The sequence below is a fragment of the Branchiostoma belcheri genome, unplaced genomic scaffold, assembly GCF_001625305.1.
Source record: "Branchiostoma belcheri isolate BF01 breed outbred unplaced genomic scaffold, Haploidv18h27 scaffold4, whole genome shotgun sequence".
Classification (NCBI taxonomy): Eukaryota; Metazoa; Chordata; class Leptocardii; order Amphioxiformes; family Branchiostomatidae; genus Branchiostoma; species Branchiostoma belcheri.
In genome coordinates, this window is record NW_017804020.1 from 5,927,612 (window position 1) to 5,946,555 (window position 18,944).

At 39.7% G+C, this 18,944-nt stretch overlaps 4 protein-coding genes across 5 annotated transcripts in view; 1 reads left to right on the top strand and 3 right to left on the bottom strand.

Annotated features, from left to right (window-relative positions):
• LOC109477252 (sortilin-like) overlaps nucleotides 1-16,075 on the top strand; it is an 18,867-nt gene extending 2,792 nt beyond the window's left edge. The window contains exons 3-26 of one of the 2 annotated variants that reach the window (XM_019778334.1): nucleotides 527-591; nucleotides 987-1,089; nucleotides 1,260-1,430; nucleotides 1,601-1,674; nucleotides 1,969-2,036; nucleotides 2,414-2,488; nucleotides 3,130-3,186; nucleotides 3,402-3,472; nucleotides 3,664-3,750; nucleotides 4,012-4,072; nucleotides 4,608-4,681; nucleotides 4,932-5,013; nucleotides 5,159-5,256; nucleotides 5,564-5,666; nucleotides 10,709-10,785; nucleotides 11,185-11,279; nucleotides 11,553-11,737; nucleotides 11,977-12,094; nucleotides 12,348-12,422; nucleotides 12,620-12,733; nucleotides 12,951-13,095; nucleotides 13,234-13,340; nucleotides 13,755-13,857; nucleotides 14,291-16,075. In XM_019778334.1, coding sequence (XP_019633893.1) covers nucleotides 527-591; nucleotides 987-1,089; nucleotides 1,260-1,430; nucleotides 1,601-1,674; nucleotides 1,969-2,036; nucleotides 2,414-2,488; nucleotides 3,130-3,186; nucleotides 3,402-3,472; nucleotides 3,664-3,750; nucleotides 4,012-4,072; nucleotides 4,608-4,681; nucleotides 4,932-5,013; nucleotides 5,159-5,256; nucleotides 5,564-5,666; nucleotides 10,709-10,785; nucleotides 11,185-11,279; nucleotides 11,553-11,737; nucleotides 11,977-12,094; nucleotides 12,348-12,422; nucleotides 12,620-12,733; nucleotides 12,951-13,095; nucleotides 13,234-13,340; nucleotides 13,755-13,857; nucleotides 14,291-14,305 — 2,223 coding nt within the window. In that variant the 3' untranslated portion in view covers nucleotides 14,306-16,075. The remainder of the gene's footprint in view (nucleotides 1-526; nucleotides 592-986; nucleotides 1,090-1,259; nucleotides 1,431-1,600; nucleotides 1,675-1,968; nucleotides 2,037-2,413; nucleotides 2,489-3,129; nucleotides 3,187-3,401; nucleotides 3,473-3,663; nucleotides 3,751-4,011; nucleotides 4,073-4,607; nucleotides 4,682-4,931; nucleotides 5,014-5,158; nucleotides 5,257-5,563; nucleotides 5,667-10,708; nucleotides 10,786-11,184; nucleotides 11,280-11,552; nucleotides 11,738-11,976; nucleotides 12,095-12,347; nucleotides 12,423-12,619; nucleotides 12,734-12,950; nucleotides 13,096-13,233; nucleotides 13,341-13,754; nucleotides 13,858-14,290) is intronic. The other variant, XM_019778335.1, reaches the window with a different exon arrangement.
• LOC109477254 lies at nucleotides 5,673-7,758 on the bottom strand. The gene is made up of 2 exons (XM_019778337.1): nucleotides 7,598-7,758; nucleotides 5,673-7,124 (listed from the first exon to the last, which is right to left on the bottom strand). Exons 1-2 carry the CDS (start codon nucleotides 7,706-7,708, stop codon nucleotides 5,985-5,987), a joined length of 1,251 nt encoding a protein of 416 aa, XP_019633896.1. The 5' UTR covers nucleotides 7,709-7,758; the 3' UTR covers nucleotides 5,673-5,984.
• LOC109477255 lies at nucleotides 8,143-10,453 on the bottom strand. Its single transcript, XM_019778338.1, has 2 exons — nucleotides 10,174-10,453; nucleotides 8,143-9,731 (listed from the first exon to the last, which is right to left on the bottom strand). Exons 1-2 carry the CDS (start codon nucleotides 10,182-10,184, stop codon nucleotides 8,642-8,644), a joined length of 1,101 nt encoding a protein of 366 aa, XP_019633897.1. The 5' UTR covers nucleotides 10,185-10,453; the 3' UTR covers nucleotides 8,143-8,641.
• Nucleotides 16,076-16,331: 256 nt separating the features above from the next.
• Nucleotides 16,332-18,640, bottom strand: LOC109477262 (U6 snRNA-associated Sm-like protein LSm3). Its single transcript, XM_019778346.1, has 4 exons — nucleotides 18,588-18,640; nucleotides 17,686-17,796; nucleotides 17,370-17,465; nucleotides 16,332-17,048 (listed from the first exon to the last, which is right to left on the bottom strand). Exons 1-4 carry the CDS (start codon nucleotides 18,600-18,602, stop codon nucleotides 16,962-16,964), a joined length of 309 nt encoding a protein of 102 aa, XP_019633905.1. The 5' UTR covers nucleotides 18,603-18,640; the 3' UTR covers nucleotides 16,332-16,961.
• Between the last annotated feature and the right edge of the window lie 304 nt (nucleotides 18,641-18,944).

Consider the following 18,944-nt stretch of genomic DNA (forward strand, 5'->3'; position numbering starts at 1 on the left):
TAAGTATGGAAATCGCTCTGTAGCAGGTGTTAATCAAGTTAAAATCCCCAACAAGCCAATACAGCAAGAAATGCTCTGTGCAGGTGGAAATGCTCTGTGCAGGTGTTAATCAAGTTAAATCCCAACAGCCAATCAGCAAGAAGTATAGAGGAAAGCTGCATGCCTATTGGTTGATGCCCTGCATTCCATTGTGATGACTCATGCCCAGACGTGGTAAACACGGCACACGAACACAGTAATACATTTGCTATAACACAGCCAAAAAACTCAATAAAACCATTCTAAAGGCCTGTATCACAAAAATTTAAAAAACGCCTAGGGGTATTTGCCCACTGTACCTCCATACCAAATTTCAGGACCTTAGGCCCTAAAATGAAGAAGCTGAATCCATTTAAAAAATGGCAGGAGAAGAAGGAGGAGAAGGAGGAGAAGGAGAAGAAACATCAGAAAAAGCAATATGGGTTCACCACCACTTCGTGGTGTGGTGAACCCATAATAAGAACTGTCCAAACATCCTGTGTTGCAGGTACTGCTGGTACTGACAACTGATGAATGGGGACCATTTGTTGGACCAACAATGCTCTGGAGGAGGTAATTCATATCTTGAAATTGAAATTTCGCAATGATTTTATGTTAACTTTTTGTGGCTTTCACTGAAAGAAGCATGTCGCCAGAACTGCGCTTGTGCAAAACCTGCAATGTATTTTGCATAGCGCTTCAGCAGAATGTCATGTTTAAGGTCATTTAAAGAGGACTTCCCATCAATTGTTTTGCAATGTTGTGTCGGAAAAAATATCGTCTATAATGGTCAAAATTCTGATGCAACATTGACCGATGAAAACCATGAAAAATCAGGGTTTCACACTGGCTAAGTAAGTTTAGCAGATGTGCTACTGAAAGGTAACCAAACAATAGATAGTGTTTCATTTTTCAGTTCATGTGAAAATGATATCATTATGACCAATAATTGTTATGTCTCCCACCAGTACGGACTACGGGAAGACTTTCCAGAATATCAGTAAGAAAATCAACAACGCCTACATCAAGAAGGACAATGGAATGTTCAAAAGCTTGCTAGACCCTGCCAGAGTAAGTCAATTTAATTCTTTTATTTATCTAACTTAGCTACTCAACATGTAATTGATAATGATAACTGAATGAATTTATGTACATTTGTTGAACTCATTCATTATCTGTATATGATCAGTATATGCAGAGAAAACTATTTCAAGCCCTGTTCTTGTTTTCCATATGTGCAGGTTCTCCTGGTGTCTTACATGTCGGATGGTGATAGCACAGGCTCCAGGATCTACATCACTACAGACGGGGGAGAGACCTTTGATGGCATCACTCTCGACTTTAATGTGGACACTTTGCAGTTCCACCCAAAGAACAAGGACTACATCCTGGCACACACGTCCCACAGCGATGTTAGTACAACAGTTTTACTCATCATTTGTGTTGACAACAATAGAAGTTTTTGAAACAGGCCCAAATCTGTTCCTAGACAAGTTTGGCCAATCATCTGTTTTAGTTTTACATGTAGCCAAATGTAACAAAAAATTAATCATTTAAAAAAAATTCATTTTATGTGTTCCAGCACTCTCTTTACCTGTCCAAGGATTTTGGTCGAACCTGGACTGTGGTACATGACTATGTTGCTGATTTCAAATGGTACGTATCAACCAGGGATGTTGTAGTTGTAAACACTATGTACAGGATATGGCATATGCCGCATATCAATTTTTTTTGTTATTCTGTGACATACATGATACACATGGACACATAACCAATAATTTGCATATACCTACCAGTAATTCATGTTAAGAGAAACAGTGATCACTTGTATGTTAATGCTTAAGTGATAAGAGTGTGCTAAGAGAAAACTCTTGTTATTTCTGAACTTATGAGGTTTTAGAACTCCAGTATATATCCCGGTAATTACATGTATTATGTTTTTTTCCACAGGGGTACTGCCACCTATGATACAGACAGCACAATATACCTGACGTATGACCCTAAGCACATGATTTCAGGTTTGTTTGCTAAAAGTAATTCCAGAGCATATTGATATCTGTGATGCAAAAATGTGATGTCACTGACAGAAAATGGTTTCTTGTTTTGTATCATAGGCTTGTTCCAGGTATTCAATATTTTGTGGCGGTACCCAAAAGTAGAAACGCCTTGTGTAGCTTGTTTTGGGGCTATTTAAAATGCATCAAGTATGAAATGATGTCGAAAATATGATAAGAAATGGCAGTAAATGTAAATAAATAGCAGACAAATTTCCTCATCCAGAATGTTTTTGTTCTGCCACCCTGGAATTACATTGGACGCCTTTAACTTTTAGATTGAAGCCCATAGTAGAACAGATTGTTTGGTTCCTCCACTGACTTTTGTCCCCTGTGTACAGCTGGTATGTATCCATATGACATGAATTCGGACTACTATGATGACTATGGAATGTGGGGAATCGAATTCCCAAGGCGTATGTCCAGTTCCAGACTTGTTGGTTGCAGGTGATGGGAGAGCTAACAAGTTCTGCCATTAACTACGCGGTGTCTGAGTAAAGCCCCTGTCACACATTCAGAACTACCTCCCAACCACCAACCAACCTTTGGTCGATGTTTGGGAGCAGTCTCCTAACCATGATTTTGGCAGTGTTCAGAAGACCACGTGTGACAGGGGCTTAATCAAGTTAACCTCCTAACCCTGGGGCTAGCTTTTATTTCAGCTAATGATTAGCCATAGCATTTATTACGTCAGGGACAAAAGTACATGTTTTATTTTGGGTGGCACTAATTTATGCTAGGTTTGTATGTTTGGGTTCTGTAGTGAGTGGGTGGGTGGAGGTATGGTTTCATTTGATTGACGTTGCTCTGGGTTGAAGGTTGTGGTCACCAGGAACATATGAAACATTCATGAAGACTATGGTGTAATAGTGGAATAAGTTTCATCACACAATCGTATGAGTAATAATGCATTCTATGATGTCATTCATAAATGCAAACTACCTGTACCAGTATATGTACTTCCCAGAAGTTTAAAATCTCTAATTTCTTGTTTCTCACTGAAATTTACAAAATTTTAGTTGGTATGTAAAACACTGTCTTGATATCATTACTACAGCGGAAAGTTATAATTTTGACCTGTTGAAGACCACTGATTTGGGAGGAAACTTTGTTGGTGAGTAGCACTGTTGGTATGCAAATTTGAAAATTTGATACCTAAACATGTCTGATTTGATAGTGTTACAGTACATGTAAGAACATTTGCTTTTCTTCTAAGTGTGAATTGTGAGTAAGGTACAATGTTTCTGCCTAGTAAAATCATATTGCATGCTTGCATCCAGACCTACATTTTTGTAGTCCTCTAAAATCATCCTGATTTTATATTTTCAGTGGTTGCGGAACATGTGTACAGTTTTGGTCAGCAGGGGCAGTTCCTTTATGTTTCCATTGAGCTGAATGAAGTAAGTCAAGACCAGAATTACAACTTTCTTAAATTTTAAACCATTGTGGCAGCAGAAAATGAATAATACAGAATTAACAAATTTACAATTATGATATTATCGAAATTCAATGAAACAATAATTTGTAACAGTTACAACTCTCAATCTTCACAGAGGTCTGAAACCCTTAATTGCTTCTTGTTTCATTTCAGAATAATTACACCAGAGTGATGCATGTGTCCAGAGATGGGGGAAAGACATGGGAGCTTGCTCAGCTGCCCTCAATAACACCAGACAGGGTGAGTAGAAATAACTTTCTTTTATGATATTCATGCAATCAAAATGAAATGGCATTGTATGAAAATCATACAATGCCAGCCACTTTTAGCCATGTTTTTATCATTGAAAAATGTTTTGTTTGTGAATCTCAAAATGAAAGGATGGTGATTGTCATAAAAATGCCAAAAAGTTTAGGTTTCCTTTCACAGGTTATTAAGAATGCTAAATAAACATTTTCTATTCTGCCCAATCAATATTAACGGTATCCTACTCCCTTCCAGTTCTACTCCATCCTGGACATGTCTGAGGGAATGGTGTTCATGCATGTGGATGATGAAGGAGGTGAGCACCCAGTTATACATGTAGTAGATGAATACAAAAAGTTTAGTTGATCATAAATGTATAGCTGGCTGCATTGTCCACCTTACTTGCACAATCAATGAGGTAAGACATTCAAAAAAGCTGAGTCTAATTAATTATATTGTATCATGGAGTGGAAACACACTACTAATGAACAGTTATACGGTTTGCTACCAAATGTAACTTCAGTAGTCAAATGTCGACGACTAAGCTTGGCCGGTCATGTAATACGTAGTGAAGAACCAGCCAGTAGGCTTCTACTCTGGAACCCTGATACCTGTAAGAGAAAAGTTGGACGCCCAAAGATAACAGTTAAGAAACTTATTGAAACTGAAACTGGCTTGGAGGGACATGAACTTTTCTCAGTGATGTATGACAGACAGTTGTGGCGAACTAACTTTGTATGCTCCACCTCTACGGAGGATGAATGATGATGATGATGATGTATCATGGAGGTGTTTACTGACTACTGTTTCTTCTCCAGCTACATTATAAAGAATCTGTTCTTGTTCTTCAGACACAGGAACGGGAACCATTTACACATCAGGCGCAGATGGAATCATCTTCTCTGTGTCACTTACATCACATTTGGTAAGACTGGCAGGAATATCCAGCTTGGGCAAATCTGAAAATATCCGGGACAGTAAAATGTTTTGTATTTTCCAGCAGTAACAAACAGTGCAGAAAGAACCTATGATCATGTTTTTGCATGACTAATTTGATTGGAGACCTGTGTTGTATTGTATTGTGAAGTAACATGATTATTGTGTTGTGTGTACATGAATTGCCCGAGTCCATTGTTGCATTCTTTTCACATGTTTGATAACAATTGCCCACACAGTACCCTAACTTTGAAAGCGTGACAGACTTCTACAAGGTCAAGTCCCTCAGAGGAGTGTATTTGGCCAGTCAGATTAGGGAAGGTATGTTGACTTTGAATAAAGAGCCTCTGGTTCTAACAATTCTTTCTGCATTATGGTAAGAACTGCAGCTGTACTTTCTACAACATGGTAAGAACTGCAGCTATGGTAAGAACTGCAAAATGAGACATTGTTGCTCTCTTTCCAGACAAAAGCATCAGGACCATGATAACCTATGACAGGGGAGGGGTGTGGCAGCCTGTTCCCACCCCAGCAGGGATGACGTGTGAGAAGCCCAGTGACCAGGTGAGCATATACACATTACAGACTGATCTTTACATGCCACTATTGCTTTCATCAGATAGGACACAATCTTTCATTGCTGTTAATGGTCCCCTTCCACATTGTTTGAGGACACAGACCTCTAAATCCAGAGAACAGATTAAAAAGAAAAAGAACTAACAGTATACAGATGAGACCACTTTATTTTTGGCAGTATGAGTCATAATTCATCCTATGCTGACTATAATTCAATTGGATATTTCCCCATGATCATATAATACAGTTCCAATACATCCCCAGAAGTCTAAAATCTCTGATTTGTTGTTCTCAGTGTGGGCTGCAGATTCACAATCAGTACAGCAGAGTGAAGGGAATCAACGCTCCCATGGGTCCACTCAGTGAACCTAACGCAGTAGGCCTCATTCTTGTCCATGGTAGGTGATCCTTTCCTGTTCTTGAACTGAACTTGTAAACTACATGACATTGTATGCTAACTGTACTGGGCTAAATTAGTTTATTTTCTGTATTTATATATGAAATGTAACTCATACTCATTCAAAGCAATGAAAATGTGGTCAAGTTTAATTTTTTGTTTTTAAAAAGTCAACATCACACAGTAACAACCATAGCTGCTGCATACACTCTATCATAAGTTTTGCACACCAAAACATATAGGAAGTAAGGAAGTAAGACTGTCAATAAAGTATTATTATTATCAAGAAGTTGCTAACCCACACAAGACAATGTACATCTTAAACATAATCCTGTAAATACTGCACAGTGTTGTCTGCAAGCTTAACAAAACTACCAAAAGAATGTTTGGCAGCAAAGACTTTGGCATTTTGGGCCAGGTCATAGGCCTGTTGGTAACTACCCAGCCTGCAGTGCAGGCAGGTTTTAGCCATCATTAGCCAAAACTTAAATGAATTGCTCGCCATTCCTTCCTTGTCTAGTGAAGCAATTACATTCTTGGCCTTCCTTATGTCATCCAAGAAGATGTCTGAGCTTCCTAACCTGAAGGTGTCTCCTGTTACCATACAGCCAAGGTATAAAAAGGCCAGACTTATTTTGGCAAACTGAGGCACTCGTGACTGTGAGTGGATCATGTGTTTGGGGTGCTCGTTTTCTGTATGCTCAATAGCATGGTGGAAATGTTTCTCTGCCATCTTCATCAACAGTCGTCTGTCATCGTCATCATCTTGACTTGTGGCTATCTCTCTGATGAGCCGGGCATGGTTATGGAGCACCCACCCTGTAACACTGCCAGGTGTCATCCTGTCTAACAAGGGAAGGGTTTCCTTTGCAAAGATAATCCCCACTTCGCACTTCCCTTCTCTCATCTTGGCTAGAGACTTCAGACGGCTCCACCACAGTCTGTGCTCTGTCTCGTGGATTGTCTCGGGGAGGAATGTCGTAACTTCGCGGAGCAGACGGTTGGCCTTCTTGATGTCTCCCTCGTTGATGGCATTGAAGGTTGCAGCATGGCGGAGGGTTACTTGGGAGTCTGGGTCTGTCTTTGTCTTCATGAGCTTCATAACAATGCTGTAGCATTCCAGTATCTTTCCTTCTGTGGACAGTTTTGCCAGGTCATCAATGAGCTTGAAGAATGTTTTGCTGTACCATCTTTGGGGTCTATCGACAGGTTTGGGCACAAGGGGAACAAGTGCCTTGCTCGGAACAAGTGCCGTGCCTTGCCCTTCATGCTCGGAGGTGGGTTTTGTTTCTGTGGAATCATGATCCTCTCTTGGTGCTTGTGTATCCTGAGGATATGTCACCATTGTGATCGTGACTGTACTGCCACTACCAGTACTGACGGTTACGTTCCCGTTGCCATGGACAGCTGTTTGGTTTGTGGTTTCAGCTGGTCCCAATGGAGAAGTCTGTGAACTTCTCTGGAAGCAAAATACAGTAGTAAAAAAGAGATTATTGATTACTAGTCATCCTATGTGGCGGCCATGTACATAAATCACTTGCACAATTTTGGTTCTGTTTGACTGCACACTTTATGTTGTTTTCCTTTTTTGAGCACCAATCACCCCACCGGCCACACTTTGCCGTGCACCTGGGCGTGATGCCCCAAGAGGGCCTTTTCCAGTACAAATACGAATAGGAAAGGAATCCTCTTAATATGCAATTTGCAGTGTTTGGGCAATTCGCAACTTTAGATGTTTTTAATAGTAATATTTTTACCCAAGAGTTGTGTCAATTTTGTTGGTTGACGGATTGGTTTAAAAATTCCATGAATTAACAGAAAAACAGGAGCATGGCTAGAGCCCTGTGTTACCATCATGCCTGTGCACATAGAAGTCTAACTCAGGCTTATGTAAACTTCTCTATATCAATGAAATGGTTCTTGTTTACCTACCTTGCCTGCATTTGGCGATAGAACAAGTATAACCACGGAGATGATGCAAATAATAAACAAGAGCAGAACGTTTCCAAAATCCATAAAGAAGATCCAACCTTCAACCAACATTTTCGAATCGGAAAAGCTGCTGCGTATTTCAGTTCAGGGGCTGGTATGGCTCTGAGTCAGGTGATTCCCCCACCAAACTACCATTAGTATATCAAAACAACCGTCTGAAGGGGGAAAAGTCAGTTGAGGCAATGTTGCACATTATGTTAGGCTTGTAATTTAACAAAGATGAAAAAAGTTTTCACTACTAGTAACTTATTGTAACTTATTGTTACGTATTGTTCCTCATTATAGAGGAAAGCAGAGGGAATTTGTAGTTTTCAGCGCAATACTACTTCACACACAAGAATGGTTTGGCCCAGTGACCGTATGACCTGATGACGGTTGTTTGAGTGTCAATATTGTGGTTTCTCTTCCTCCTGTGTGACGTACATTTTTTTCAAAATGCATAGTATTAACAAGACGTATCAATAATAATATCAAAATGTGTCAGCATAAACAAATTGTGAAATACATGTATGACTTATAAAAGGTAACTTTCCCATGGAATATGTTTGATGTATTGTAGTTATAACGTTATATCCCAATGATAAGATTTCCGTAAAGCAGGTAGATAGATGATAAGAGACTTAAAATGTTTCTAGGTCAGCCGTGTAACAGACCTAACAGATCAGTAACTAGCATAGTTGACTGATGGCTTCAGCAGTTCATCTACTGTTGTGGCAACCACCTGTAACTATGCAACAGAGCCCCCTATTGGCCTGTTGTATTACTGCATTCCTGTGAGTTGCAATTGGAGAAGTTTTTTTCTCATTATGTAATTTGCCAACTCACATGAACTTTCATGCTTAGTCAAATACATTGTAACAGCAAACTCCAAGATAACTGAGTCAATACATGCATCATTTACTCTCATGTTATGAGACTAAGCAGAACCATAAGCAGGACTATATAACACTACTTGTAAATCTACTGTACATCTTAAACATTATACTATTTATAGTCCTGCAGATACTGCACAATACTGTCAGCAAATTTGACAAAACCACCAAAAGAATGTTTGGTAGCAAACACTTTGGCTTCCTGGGCCTGTTCATAGGCCTGTTGGTAACTTCCCAGCCTGTAGTGCAGGCAGGTTTTAGCCACCATGAACTGGAACTGTCCCGAATCACAGACCATTCCGTCCCTGTCGAGTGCATCAATCACATTCTTCGCCCTCTTGATGTCATCCAAAGAAACGTCTGAGGTTCCCAACCTGAAATTGTCTGCTGATTCCTTACAACCAAGGTACAAAAAGGCCAGACCCATTTTGGCGAACCGAGGCACCCGTGACTGCGAGTGGAGCATCTGCTTAGGGTGCTCGTATTCAGTGTGCTCAATAGCGTGTTGGAAATCTTTCTCTGCCATTTTCATGAAAAATTGTCTGTCTTCCCGGTCATCTTGTGTTGCAGCGATCTCGGTCAGGATCAAGGCGTGGTTAATGAGCAGCCATGCCGTTATACAGCTGGGTGCCATCATGTCTAGCAGGGGTAGTGCCTCTTTTGCAAACACAATCCCCGCATCACAGTTCCCCTCTCTCATCTTGGCTAGACACTTAAGATTCCCCCACCAAAGTCTGTGCTCTGTCTCATTCATCGTCTCGGGAAGGATTGCCTGAACTTCATGGAGGAGACGGTTTACCTTCTTGAAGTCTCCTTCGTAAATAGCATTGAGACTTGCGGCGTGTCGGAGGGACACTTGTGAATCCGGGTCGGTCTTTGTCTTCATCAGCTTGGCAATGATGCCGCGGCATTTCAGTATCTTTCCTTCTACAGTTAGCATGGCCAGGTTGTCAATGTACATGTGACAGGTTTTCTCTGTTTTGGTGCTCAGGCTTTTGGGTTTGCTGACAGATTTGGGTAAAACAAGTGCTTTGCAGTGTGTACATGAGTGCTCCTCTCCTGGTACATGTACATGATGAGGACATGTGGTGATGATGACAGTACTACCACTACCAGCATTGACTGTCAGGTTACCATCCCCGTGAACATCTGTAATGTTAATAGTTTCAGCTAGAGACACTCTGTGAAAGATGTCGACTTCACTGGAAGAAAAACAAACACAAGACAGTCTGAATATTTACTTCTAGACCAATAAAATAAAATGTCCATTATAAATATTGTTCTTTGTTTTACCGGTATCCTTCACATAGTTTGACATATTTTGTGTTGATTTACTTCAAATTTGTTTTTTGTGTTGATTTACTTTTTCCCCCTGAGCCATCTAAGAATGTTTCAGCTATCTACATGTATTTGTATGTAGATCTACCAGTCTGTACGTTTTCAAATTGTAATACTATTTAAATAAAAATAACAATCAACAGGTAGTTAATAAATATCATTTTTTCGAAGATTTGTCAGGATGAACAGTCAGTACCATCTTTTGTTGGCAATACTGTCATGTACGCAATGTACTGAAATGATCCAAACTAAACATGCAAAATTTAGTTCAACTCAAGTACATGTATAGCACAGTGTTTACCTTACCTTGTCTGCATTGTACAAATAAATAGCCAGTGACAGGAGCGAGATGAAGCAAGGAGAACCAGTTGAAATAGAACGATGCCAGAGTCCAAAGTACAGATCTGATCTAAACCTCAAGCTATATTTTACTCAGACACTAAGGCACTGACATGTCTAAATTGAGGACCGGAGTCACTGGAATTCCCCAACAAAAGACAAGATGATTCACCTGCTTGGCATGGTCATTAGCATAACAAAAGGAGAGTCCACTGCTGCAGTGTAAAGGGCCAGATAGGCTCCAAGCCATTACGTGCTTTAGTGTGTTGTAGTTTTTTTAAAATGGAGATGACAATGATTTAATTTACCAGGAAACATTGCTGGTTCTCTTAAATTTACTGATATCAAGCATTTTTTTGGACAGAGGGTTTACTTAAGGCCTGGGCACTGAACTAATTTTAGTCTTATGATTACATGTAATTGTCACAGTAAGTGCTAAATGCATATTGAGTACCAATATTAAAAGATCTAAATGTGACCATTTTCACTGTTGTTGTTGTAGGTCATGTGTCTGATGCACTGCAAACAACAAACCCCGATGTTTACATCTCTGATGATGGTGGCTACAACTGGTTTAAGGTATTACTCTCTCATTATATTTCACTTCATACTATAGGTATACAAGTAGGTCTGAGTGAACTTATATGTCTAGTTTATATTGGTATCTTGTACCTTAAATTAAAAACAGAGTGATGTACAGTATATACAGTAAGGTTCATTGTACCAGGAAATTCCCCTAGCTCTGTTTGACAGTGCAGTGAACCACAGCTTAATGTCCTGTGCTGAGGTTCTGAGACCCTTTCCAGTCGCTGTATGTTGGGTGATGAGTGACAATAGCCGGGATTCGAAGTCCCAACCTCTTGGTAAAGAGGCTGGGTTGCTAAAAACTAGACTACGCATGCTACAAAACATTTGTAAATAGTTAAAATTCCTGTCTTGCATGACCTGAGTTTTCATGCAGTCTGCTTGTTTGTGCAGGCCCTGGACGGTCCCCACCACTATGCTATAGGAGACCATGGGGGTTTACTGGTTGCCGTGCCTGCATCTGCTGACCGCTTGGCTAACACCATCAGGTATGCATGTCAGGTGCAATATCTGTTATCTGGAAATACATTCATTAAATGTAACTGCCTTTATCAGGAAATTTTGCCATTTTTAACCCGTGGAATGGTTCTGTTGCAATTATGGTACTACATGTACATGTATATTTGTTCAGCGGGACAGGCTGAATAAAAGTTTTGAACGGAAACTGTGCGGCTCCAGATGTCTTACTGATGAGGGAGGAATCCACTCTACTATATACTGTACAATGTCAAGTACTTACCTGTACAATTGCTATTCAACAGGTACTCGTTTGATGAGGGCCAGTGTTGGAGAGACTACAAGTTTACTGAGGAGGAAATAGTCTTCACTGGGCTGCTGACAGAGCCAGGAGCCAAGACCATGAAAGTTGGGATCTGGGGATTCGGGCGCGAGGACCACAAGTGGAGAGTCACCGTCATTGACTTTGAAAAAGTTGTTACAAGACAGTGTAAGTGTATTTAGACTTGATGTGATGTGTTTTTGTGTGTTGTAGGTACTGATGATGATGTGTGTTTGTGTGTGGTAGGTACTGATGATGATGTGTGTTTGTGTGCTGTAGGTACTGGTGTTGATGTGTGTTTGTGTGTTGTAGGTACAGATGATGATGTGTGCTTGTGTGTTGTAGGTACTGATGATGTGTGTTTGCTGTAAGTACTGATGATGATGATGTGTGTTTGTGTGTTGTAGGTACTGATGATGACTATGACACATGGCAGGCCCATGAGGAGTACCATAAGGAGGGTATAGAGGATGCCTGTCTGCTGGGTGTCAAGGAAACCTACCGTAGGAGGAAGAAAAACACACTGTAGGTTTGGTTTAGATCCAGCATTAAGGAACAACATTTAATGCATACGGTAGTCCTCTTTTGATGGGTCACCATTTCGCATGAGTCAACTTTTCCTTAGTCCATTGAGTGGTTGTTGAAACCAGGTTTGACTGTAATTATGTATATAATTATTGCAAATGGCATTATGTACTGCACATGTACATACTCTGCAATTCTCACTCTAACATAAGGACAAAATCAATGTAAAATGTATCTTTTTGTCTCTGTCCAGGTGTAAGAATGGCTACAGCTATGAGGTTCAGCTGGAAAAACATCACTGTACCTGCATGGAGGCTGACTATGAATGGTATGTGATCATGTTGGCAGTGACAGCAAAGACTTCTTAGTGATTTAACATTTAAAAAAAAAGCTTAAACAGTGTTGTCATCAATACTACAGAACTGGTGTGTCATGCATAAAGGCATTTTACTGGTTATGCAAAACAATGTGTACTTACCAGCTACAGTAGATAACATTATAATTTGTGTTTCTGACTGTTTGTAGTGAATATGGCTTCCATCGGGACAGTGAGAACAGGTGTACTGTAGACAAGGACTACATCAGCAAATTTCCGGAGGTCTGTGAAAACGGAGAATTACAGGAGATCAAGAGTAATGGGTAAGTAGGGCTAAGTATGATCCTTTTATCTGTCTGTCAATCTTCCCCACATCTACTTGCTGCTGGCCTACTTTGTCCGGACAAACATGACCCCATCTAAGTGGTGAGCAGATACATGTATTGATGTGTGTAAAGGGCTTGGGTGTAGAAATCGTAGTCAGAAGTTGTAGTTTTTTTTTCAAATGTGCAGTTTTAAGAAATCAGAATTGTATTTCAGGTATCGCCTAATTCCTGGTGATGAGTGTGTTGGTGGAAAAGCTCCCGAGACTTCCCTGGTAGACCTGAAAGAACGCTGTAATAAACAGGAGCAGTTTCAGGAGGGATACGGACTGGCCAACTTTAATGCATATTTCAACAAAGAGGTACAGTTGTACTTTTTGGTAATACTTCTTGTAGTTAAAATCAAACAAGTTGAATGCATACTCTAAACTAAAAGGACTAAGAGCTTGAAAGGTCATATGTGTTGACCCTGTGTGACACTATTGTATGCTTTCTTCTAGGGAGCTGGAGGTAAAGTAGTGGCTGGCCTGACTGTCACTGTCATTCTTGTTGCTCTCCTCATCATCTTTGTGTATTATGGCAAGAGATGGTGGCATCGTAGACAGAAGTAAGTATACTAAATAAACAGATTCTGAAGTTTGTTCTATTTATCGATTACATGTATGTGCTGTATATAACCTTAAACCTTCAGACCTTAGATCAGACAAATCTAACATAGTTTAGTCTGTGACTATGTCTGACACAGTCATTGTTACAGTGACTAACACTGTGTCTGTGACTGTACTGTATGTGACTGTGACAGTACTGTATGTGACAGTGGCTGTACTGTATGTGCCTGTGACAGTACTGTATGTGTCTGTGACTGTGACTGTAATGTGACTGTGGCTGGACTGTATGTGACTATAAGCGCCTGACACTGTGATTGTGTCTGGCACTGTGAATATGACTGTACTGTATGTGACTGTACTGTATGTGACTGTGACTAACACTGAGACTGACACTGTTACTCCTGTCCCCCCAGCCGGGAGGTGTACCGGTACTCGGAGCTGAACCAGACTGATGACGTTACCCTGGAGGAGGACCACTCCAGCAAAACTTGGGTCTACCATGATGACTCTGATGTGGTAAGACATCAGCCCTCCTCACTTCTAATGACACATTCACATGTCTTCTTCCTTTCTTCTTTCTGTTGAGGAAGCCGCCTTCAGCAGTTTGAAGATTCTGCTTCCTATGGTGGTGGGTGCATGCCGAGGAGGTCAGGTTTCACAGCTTGCCCCTAAACTCCTCCAGAGAGGAGGAGAGGGCAATGTCTGCGTCCAGAGTGTTCCAGTCAGGAATTGTCCGCGGGACAATGTACATGTGTACAGACAAGATTGAGATTACCTATTATAAACTGACAGTGGTGCTGCACTGATCTGTCAAACACAGTCTGTTTTTTAAGGTGGCAGATACTATACATGTAACCCAGTGGATAAATGCTAATGGAAGTTACTACCCAGGTGGAAGTTATACATGGTTGCTTGACATGTGATGCTTATAATGTGTTGTTCCTTGCAGGACTTGTTGCCATGAGGCTGACTGAGTGAACTACAGGCTGGCTGTCCAAGAAAACTACAAGCAAGGCCAGGAGAAAGTCCTACACGTGTGTTACATAGGATGGCTGTGCAGATTAGACAGTAAAAACACTAAAGGAGAGGCACAGTAGTGTGTTACGGATTCTTCCCAGTTCTTTAGAAGTAGAAAACTTGACTATCCTGAGCAAATTGAATAATAGCAAGTCTAAAGAGTTCTTTCTGCCCCTCTCCCATTTGATATTTTGAGTGTTCCTGATCCTTTTATGAGAACAAGTCTGTGGTTCACTCTCCTTGGATTTAGAATGTTTCTGAACAAAGTCATTGACTTGCCTTTTGTTAAGTAACCTTACAAAATCTGCATGGCCACTAGAGAAAATGAGAATTTAGATTTGACTGGCTGGATCCCAAGCCAGGTAAAAACAAGAAAATTAAGGCGACTATAAATTCATCTACTTTTGCGGTGGTTGTATTTTGCAGTAGGAAGGAAAGGCAGGTTTTTGTGGTGATTTAAGTCTGTGATGGGAACAATAATATTCTGTGGTGCAGTAGTATGAGGGAGACATATATCTGTAGTGTCATGCGTTTACGGTGGAGAGGGCACTGCAAAAACTTTGAAAGTAAAGCTGCTGTGAATGCTACATGTATTTCCTGCATTTTGAGGGGCATAGTTTGCTGGTAGGTGAAGCTGAGTTTAATGATATTGCTGCATTCACTTCATTCTGTTAAATACTAGTAGAATATGGAATATTGTCTTGTTTTAACTGTTGAGGAGGATATATATATATTTTCAGTCTTTCAAGTTCCAAACAAGCAGTTATTTGTCAGGTGGTTGTTACCTATGCAATTGTCTCTCAATACTGAGGAGCTGCTATTCTATATTGTATTTCATATCTTAATATATTTAGAGATTTAAAGAGAGACTCTCCTGTTCCTGTTTGTACATTTTGGTTATGCTGCCAGGGCCTTGTCAATATGAACCTGTGCAATTACTAGTATTATTTCATATACAGAGTTTGTGTGTTTTCTGGTTTTACAACTTTTTTCCAACCTGTAAGTAGACCATATCTTTCAATATCAGACAGGAAGAAATGTTCAACTGGATTTTTACATTCAAGTGATTTAAGGGCTAATCCAGTGGGACATTCGTTACAAGTTTTCCTTTTCGTACTTGCTTTAAAAGCTCTGATATATCAGTTCTATTACCTGCTTGTTAAGAAAGAGACCAGCAAGGGTACCCTACCACTTGGCACTGTTGATAGTGAAATTAGAATTTCTTTATCTAGCAACGGCTGGTTTTCTTAGAGTGGTTCATCTGTATTATTCATGTTTATGCATTACCATCATTCAGCTGTACCATAATATGATAGGTATTACCAGCAGGTATTCCTTGCCTGCTTTAGACATGATTTTTGGTGGAATATTTCAAACTGTCTCTTTATAGAATCCACTCATAGCATTCAATGTTTCCACCTTTAGAAACAAGAAGAAAATTACTCTTAAAATCTTTTCTTTTTGGTCTTCCACATCTCCACTTTGCTGTAAATAAGATGAGTCTGTTTTATATAAATATTAAGGAAAGACTAAGTACACAATTTCATCAACAGAACGGACAAGGGTAAAATTAAAGGAAGCTCATATCTAGCTGTATACATGATAGGAAAGTGAGCTAAAACAATTTTCTTGAGGTGTCTCATTGGTGATGCAATTCTCATCTTTAAGGAATTTCTTGATGAAAAGAGGTGTGTCAAATATAGAATTCTTCACAAAATGTGTGTTCATTGTCTTTTTTTGCCATCCATCTGGCAATATGAAAGGCTTAGCATACTTTTGGGCCCACCTGTGTGTGAAATAGACCTGTACATCTATGTTCTGCTAGCCACACACACTTGCCACTCTCTAAAATGAGCAGCATACCTTAATAAGTTCTGCAGCTAAAGTGCAGACACTCCTACAAACATTACCAAAAACATAACCTTGATGACAGTTAACCCAGCATATTCTTACAATGCAGAGAAACGTCCCACTATTTGTTAATGACAGGCTTTATTGCAGTCATCGTTACTGAAATGATAACATGATCTGTAACTATACCAGTTCCCAGTAGCTGCCCTGCCATATGCATGGACTTGAGTCTATTGCCTGGTGCTTTTTAGGGGGTCTCTGACTATACAAGTCTTCATCATTGTCTATAACATAGAATTTTACAGGCATGTTATGTATCAAACCTTCTTACATTTTATAAGAAATTAAAAACAAACATAAGGTTGAAAGTCAAACCATCCAATATTTAGTCAAAATCATCTTTTTTAAACAAGTCCTTTGGACTATGCCATTCAGACATGGCTAAATACATGTATGAACCCAAACACATAGTAGTCACTTCATATTGACTGTTTTTTTTATCATGACTATTCTGACATGAGTCATCTCACATGACTTTATCAAGCGTTATACGACCACAAAAGTTTCTTCTCAACAAAGAAAGAAATGAACAGAATATTGGAGATGAAAAAAATACTAGTCTCCAATAGCATACACATGTTTGTGTAATACCCTTCTGGCATCTTCAACAGAATATTCTTCATAACACGACAGCTAGTATCTAATGTCTTCCCAGGTACAAGTTGCCATACAAAAAGTAGATGTTCTTTGGACTAGAAAGCTCCAGATCTGAGCGGTGGTGCTACAAGGATCACCCCGTCTCCTCGAACAAACAGCATGGGAATGTTCCGCTTGGTGGTCTGGAAAAAAACATGGAGGGAACGTCAACATTTCATGAACGGCCTTTATCAGGGTTACTTAAACACTACCACAGTCAGCATCCTTGTCCCAAGTGTAGGAGTGATGATGACCTTCACTAAAGATGATATAAAACCTATAACATTGAAATACAACTGGCAACAAACAAAACAAAACAAAACAAAACAAAAATGCTTCTGCTACTGAGTCCCAGTTTAACATTTGGGTGCAGGTATAGACATCAGAATTACCTGCACAGCTCTAATTTTACCTGCACTAACCTGCATACACAGGTGGTACAGTATTTCTTATGAATTTCTTACTTTGTATATTTCCTCATATGTTTCCTCGTCTATCTCCACTGTTGTGACTGTCTCCTCCACATCCCCAAGGATCATGTTCAGATGTTGATCATACGCCTAGAGAAAAGAAGAGAACATTTTTATATTTATCAATTACTAAGGATAATCAAAGTAAAGAAGTACAGTACCACCATGGTCTAGCAGTGGATAACAGTTTGGCTTGATCAGGTTCAAGTCCAGGCCTTCTTTACATCTGACAGAGGATAAAAGTCAATCCCTGAGAATTGTATGTGGCTACAAAATAGTAATATAATACAAGGCTACTGATCAAGCTTACATGAAGCCTCCCTCTCAGCTCTCTGTCATTTCGCATCTTCACGTAGATTCTTTCATCCAAGCTGAGGCGAATCAGGTCTAGTGGCTCTTCTACCACTGCTGTCTGCGGTTGCTGTCGGAACACAAGTCATAATCATCAGACATGCACAAACTCAGTTGACAGTTGTGAAAGACCTCATTGTATGGGGGAAAGAACAAAAAAGTTTTCACCTTACGGGATTTCTATAACCAAGACTCAGTTTAATGCGGTAAAAATTGTAGTAGGATGCACTGGAGATAACGTCATATCAAAAACGAATACGTTTAAGTTTAGGGTATAATCCATAATATTAGTGAAAATTGTGTGGTTTCATTCACTTTTGAATTTTGAGGTCTAAGTTGAACTGCAACTGACTCATCCTGGAATGCAGTTGCGTAATGAGGTGAATTTATACACAAACAGGAAAAACTTCAAAATCCAAATCATACTATAGTCTGATTCTCTGAAAGCCTATTAATATACCACAAAGAACAGTTGACACTGGCTACCTCAAACATAAGACTTTCTAGCCTGGCTTAACGAAGTTGTCCACACTACTTTGTATAACACGTCAGGGGACCCGTTAATTAAGAATTAAAATTATGTGTATATGGTGTCATAAGGCCTGGTCATTTCCTACAACCATCGAATAAAATTATGTGAGCGCAAAACCAGACAGGTAGTAACATGTGGTATACAACATGTGGTGTTTTCAAACTGGGGGAGTTGGATCCGCATAGTGCAAAAAGGGCCTTCATGCGAGGACAATGCACCAGTAAACACAATGTCAACGTCAAAGGATACAACTTACACCAGTATCTACAAAGTTAGCGTGTGCAAAGGGCTGTAAATAACACTTGGCGTGTGGAAAATAAAATACAAACCTCTTCGTCCGCCATTTTCAAAAGACGAGACCCTGGGTGATTCTACTTTGTTCAATGGGGATGTGAAGTTCGCGGTGTATGAACTGACATTTGACACATATCTTGGCATGAATATATTTGACCCTAAATAAATATTGTATGATATATTCAATATCTTGTATTTTCGAATATTTAACTTTCTAGAAAATGTTTGGAGAAATCCCCTTATCCAAAATGGTTTGAACCTCGCAGATTCTATTTTGTTTAGATGGGTAGATACCTCATAACTCATCATAATAGACAACTAATGAACTCATTAAAACTACTACCCAATTATATAATTGAAATATGTGTGGCTAGTGTTATTATTATTTCTGT

What these genes read in the sequence shown, in the direction of transcription:
- LOC109477254 (XM_019778337.1), bottom strand. Translation starts at nt 7,708, where the DNA reads ATGTTGGTTGAAGGTTGGATCTTCTTTATGGATTTTGGAAACGTTCTG. An exon ending in TATCGCCAAATGCAGGCAAG is followed by an intron (nt 7,125 to 7,597) that starts GTAGGTAAACAA and finishes TTTTGCTTCCAG; the next exon opens with AGAAGTTCACAGACTTCTCC.
- LOC109477262 (XM_019778346.1), bottom strand. An exon ending in AGCTGAGAGGGAGGCTTCAT is followed by an intron (nt 17,466 to 17,685) that starts GTAAGCTTGATC and finishes TCTTTTCTCTAG; the next exon opens with GCGTATGATCAACATCTGAA. An exon ending in CATATGAGGAAATATACAAA is followed by an intron (nt 17,049 to 17,369) that starts GTAAGAAATTCA and finishes GTTTTTTTCCAG; the next exon opens with ACCACCAAGCGGAACATTCC.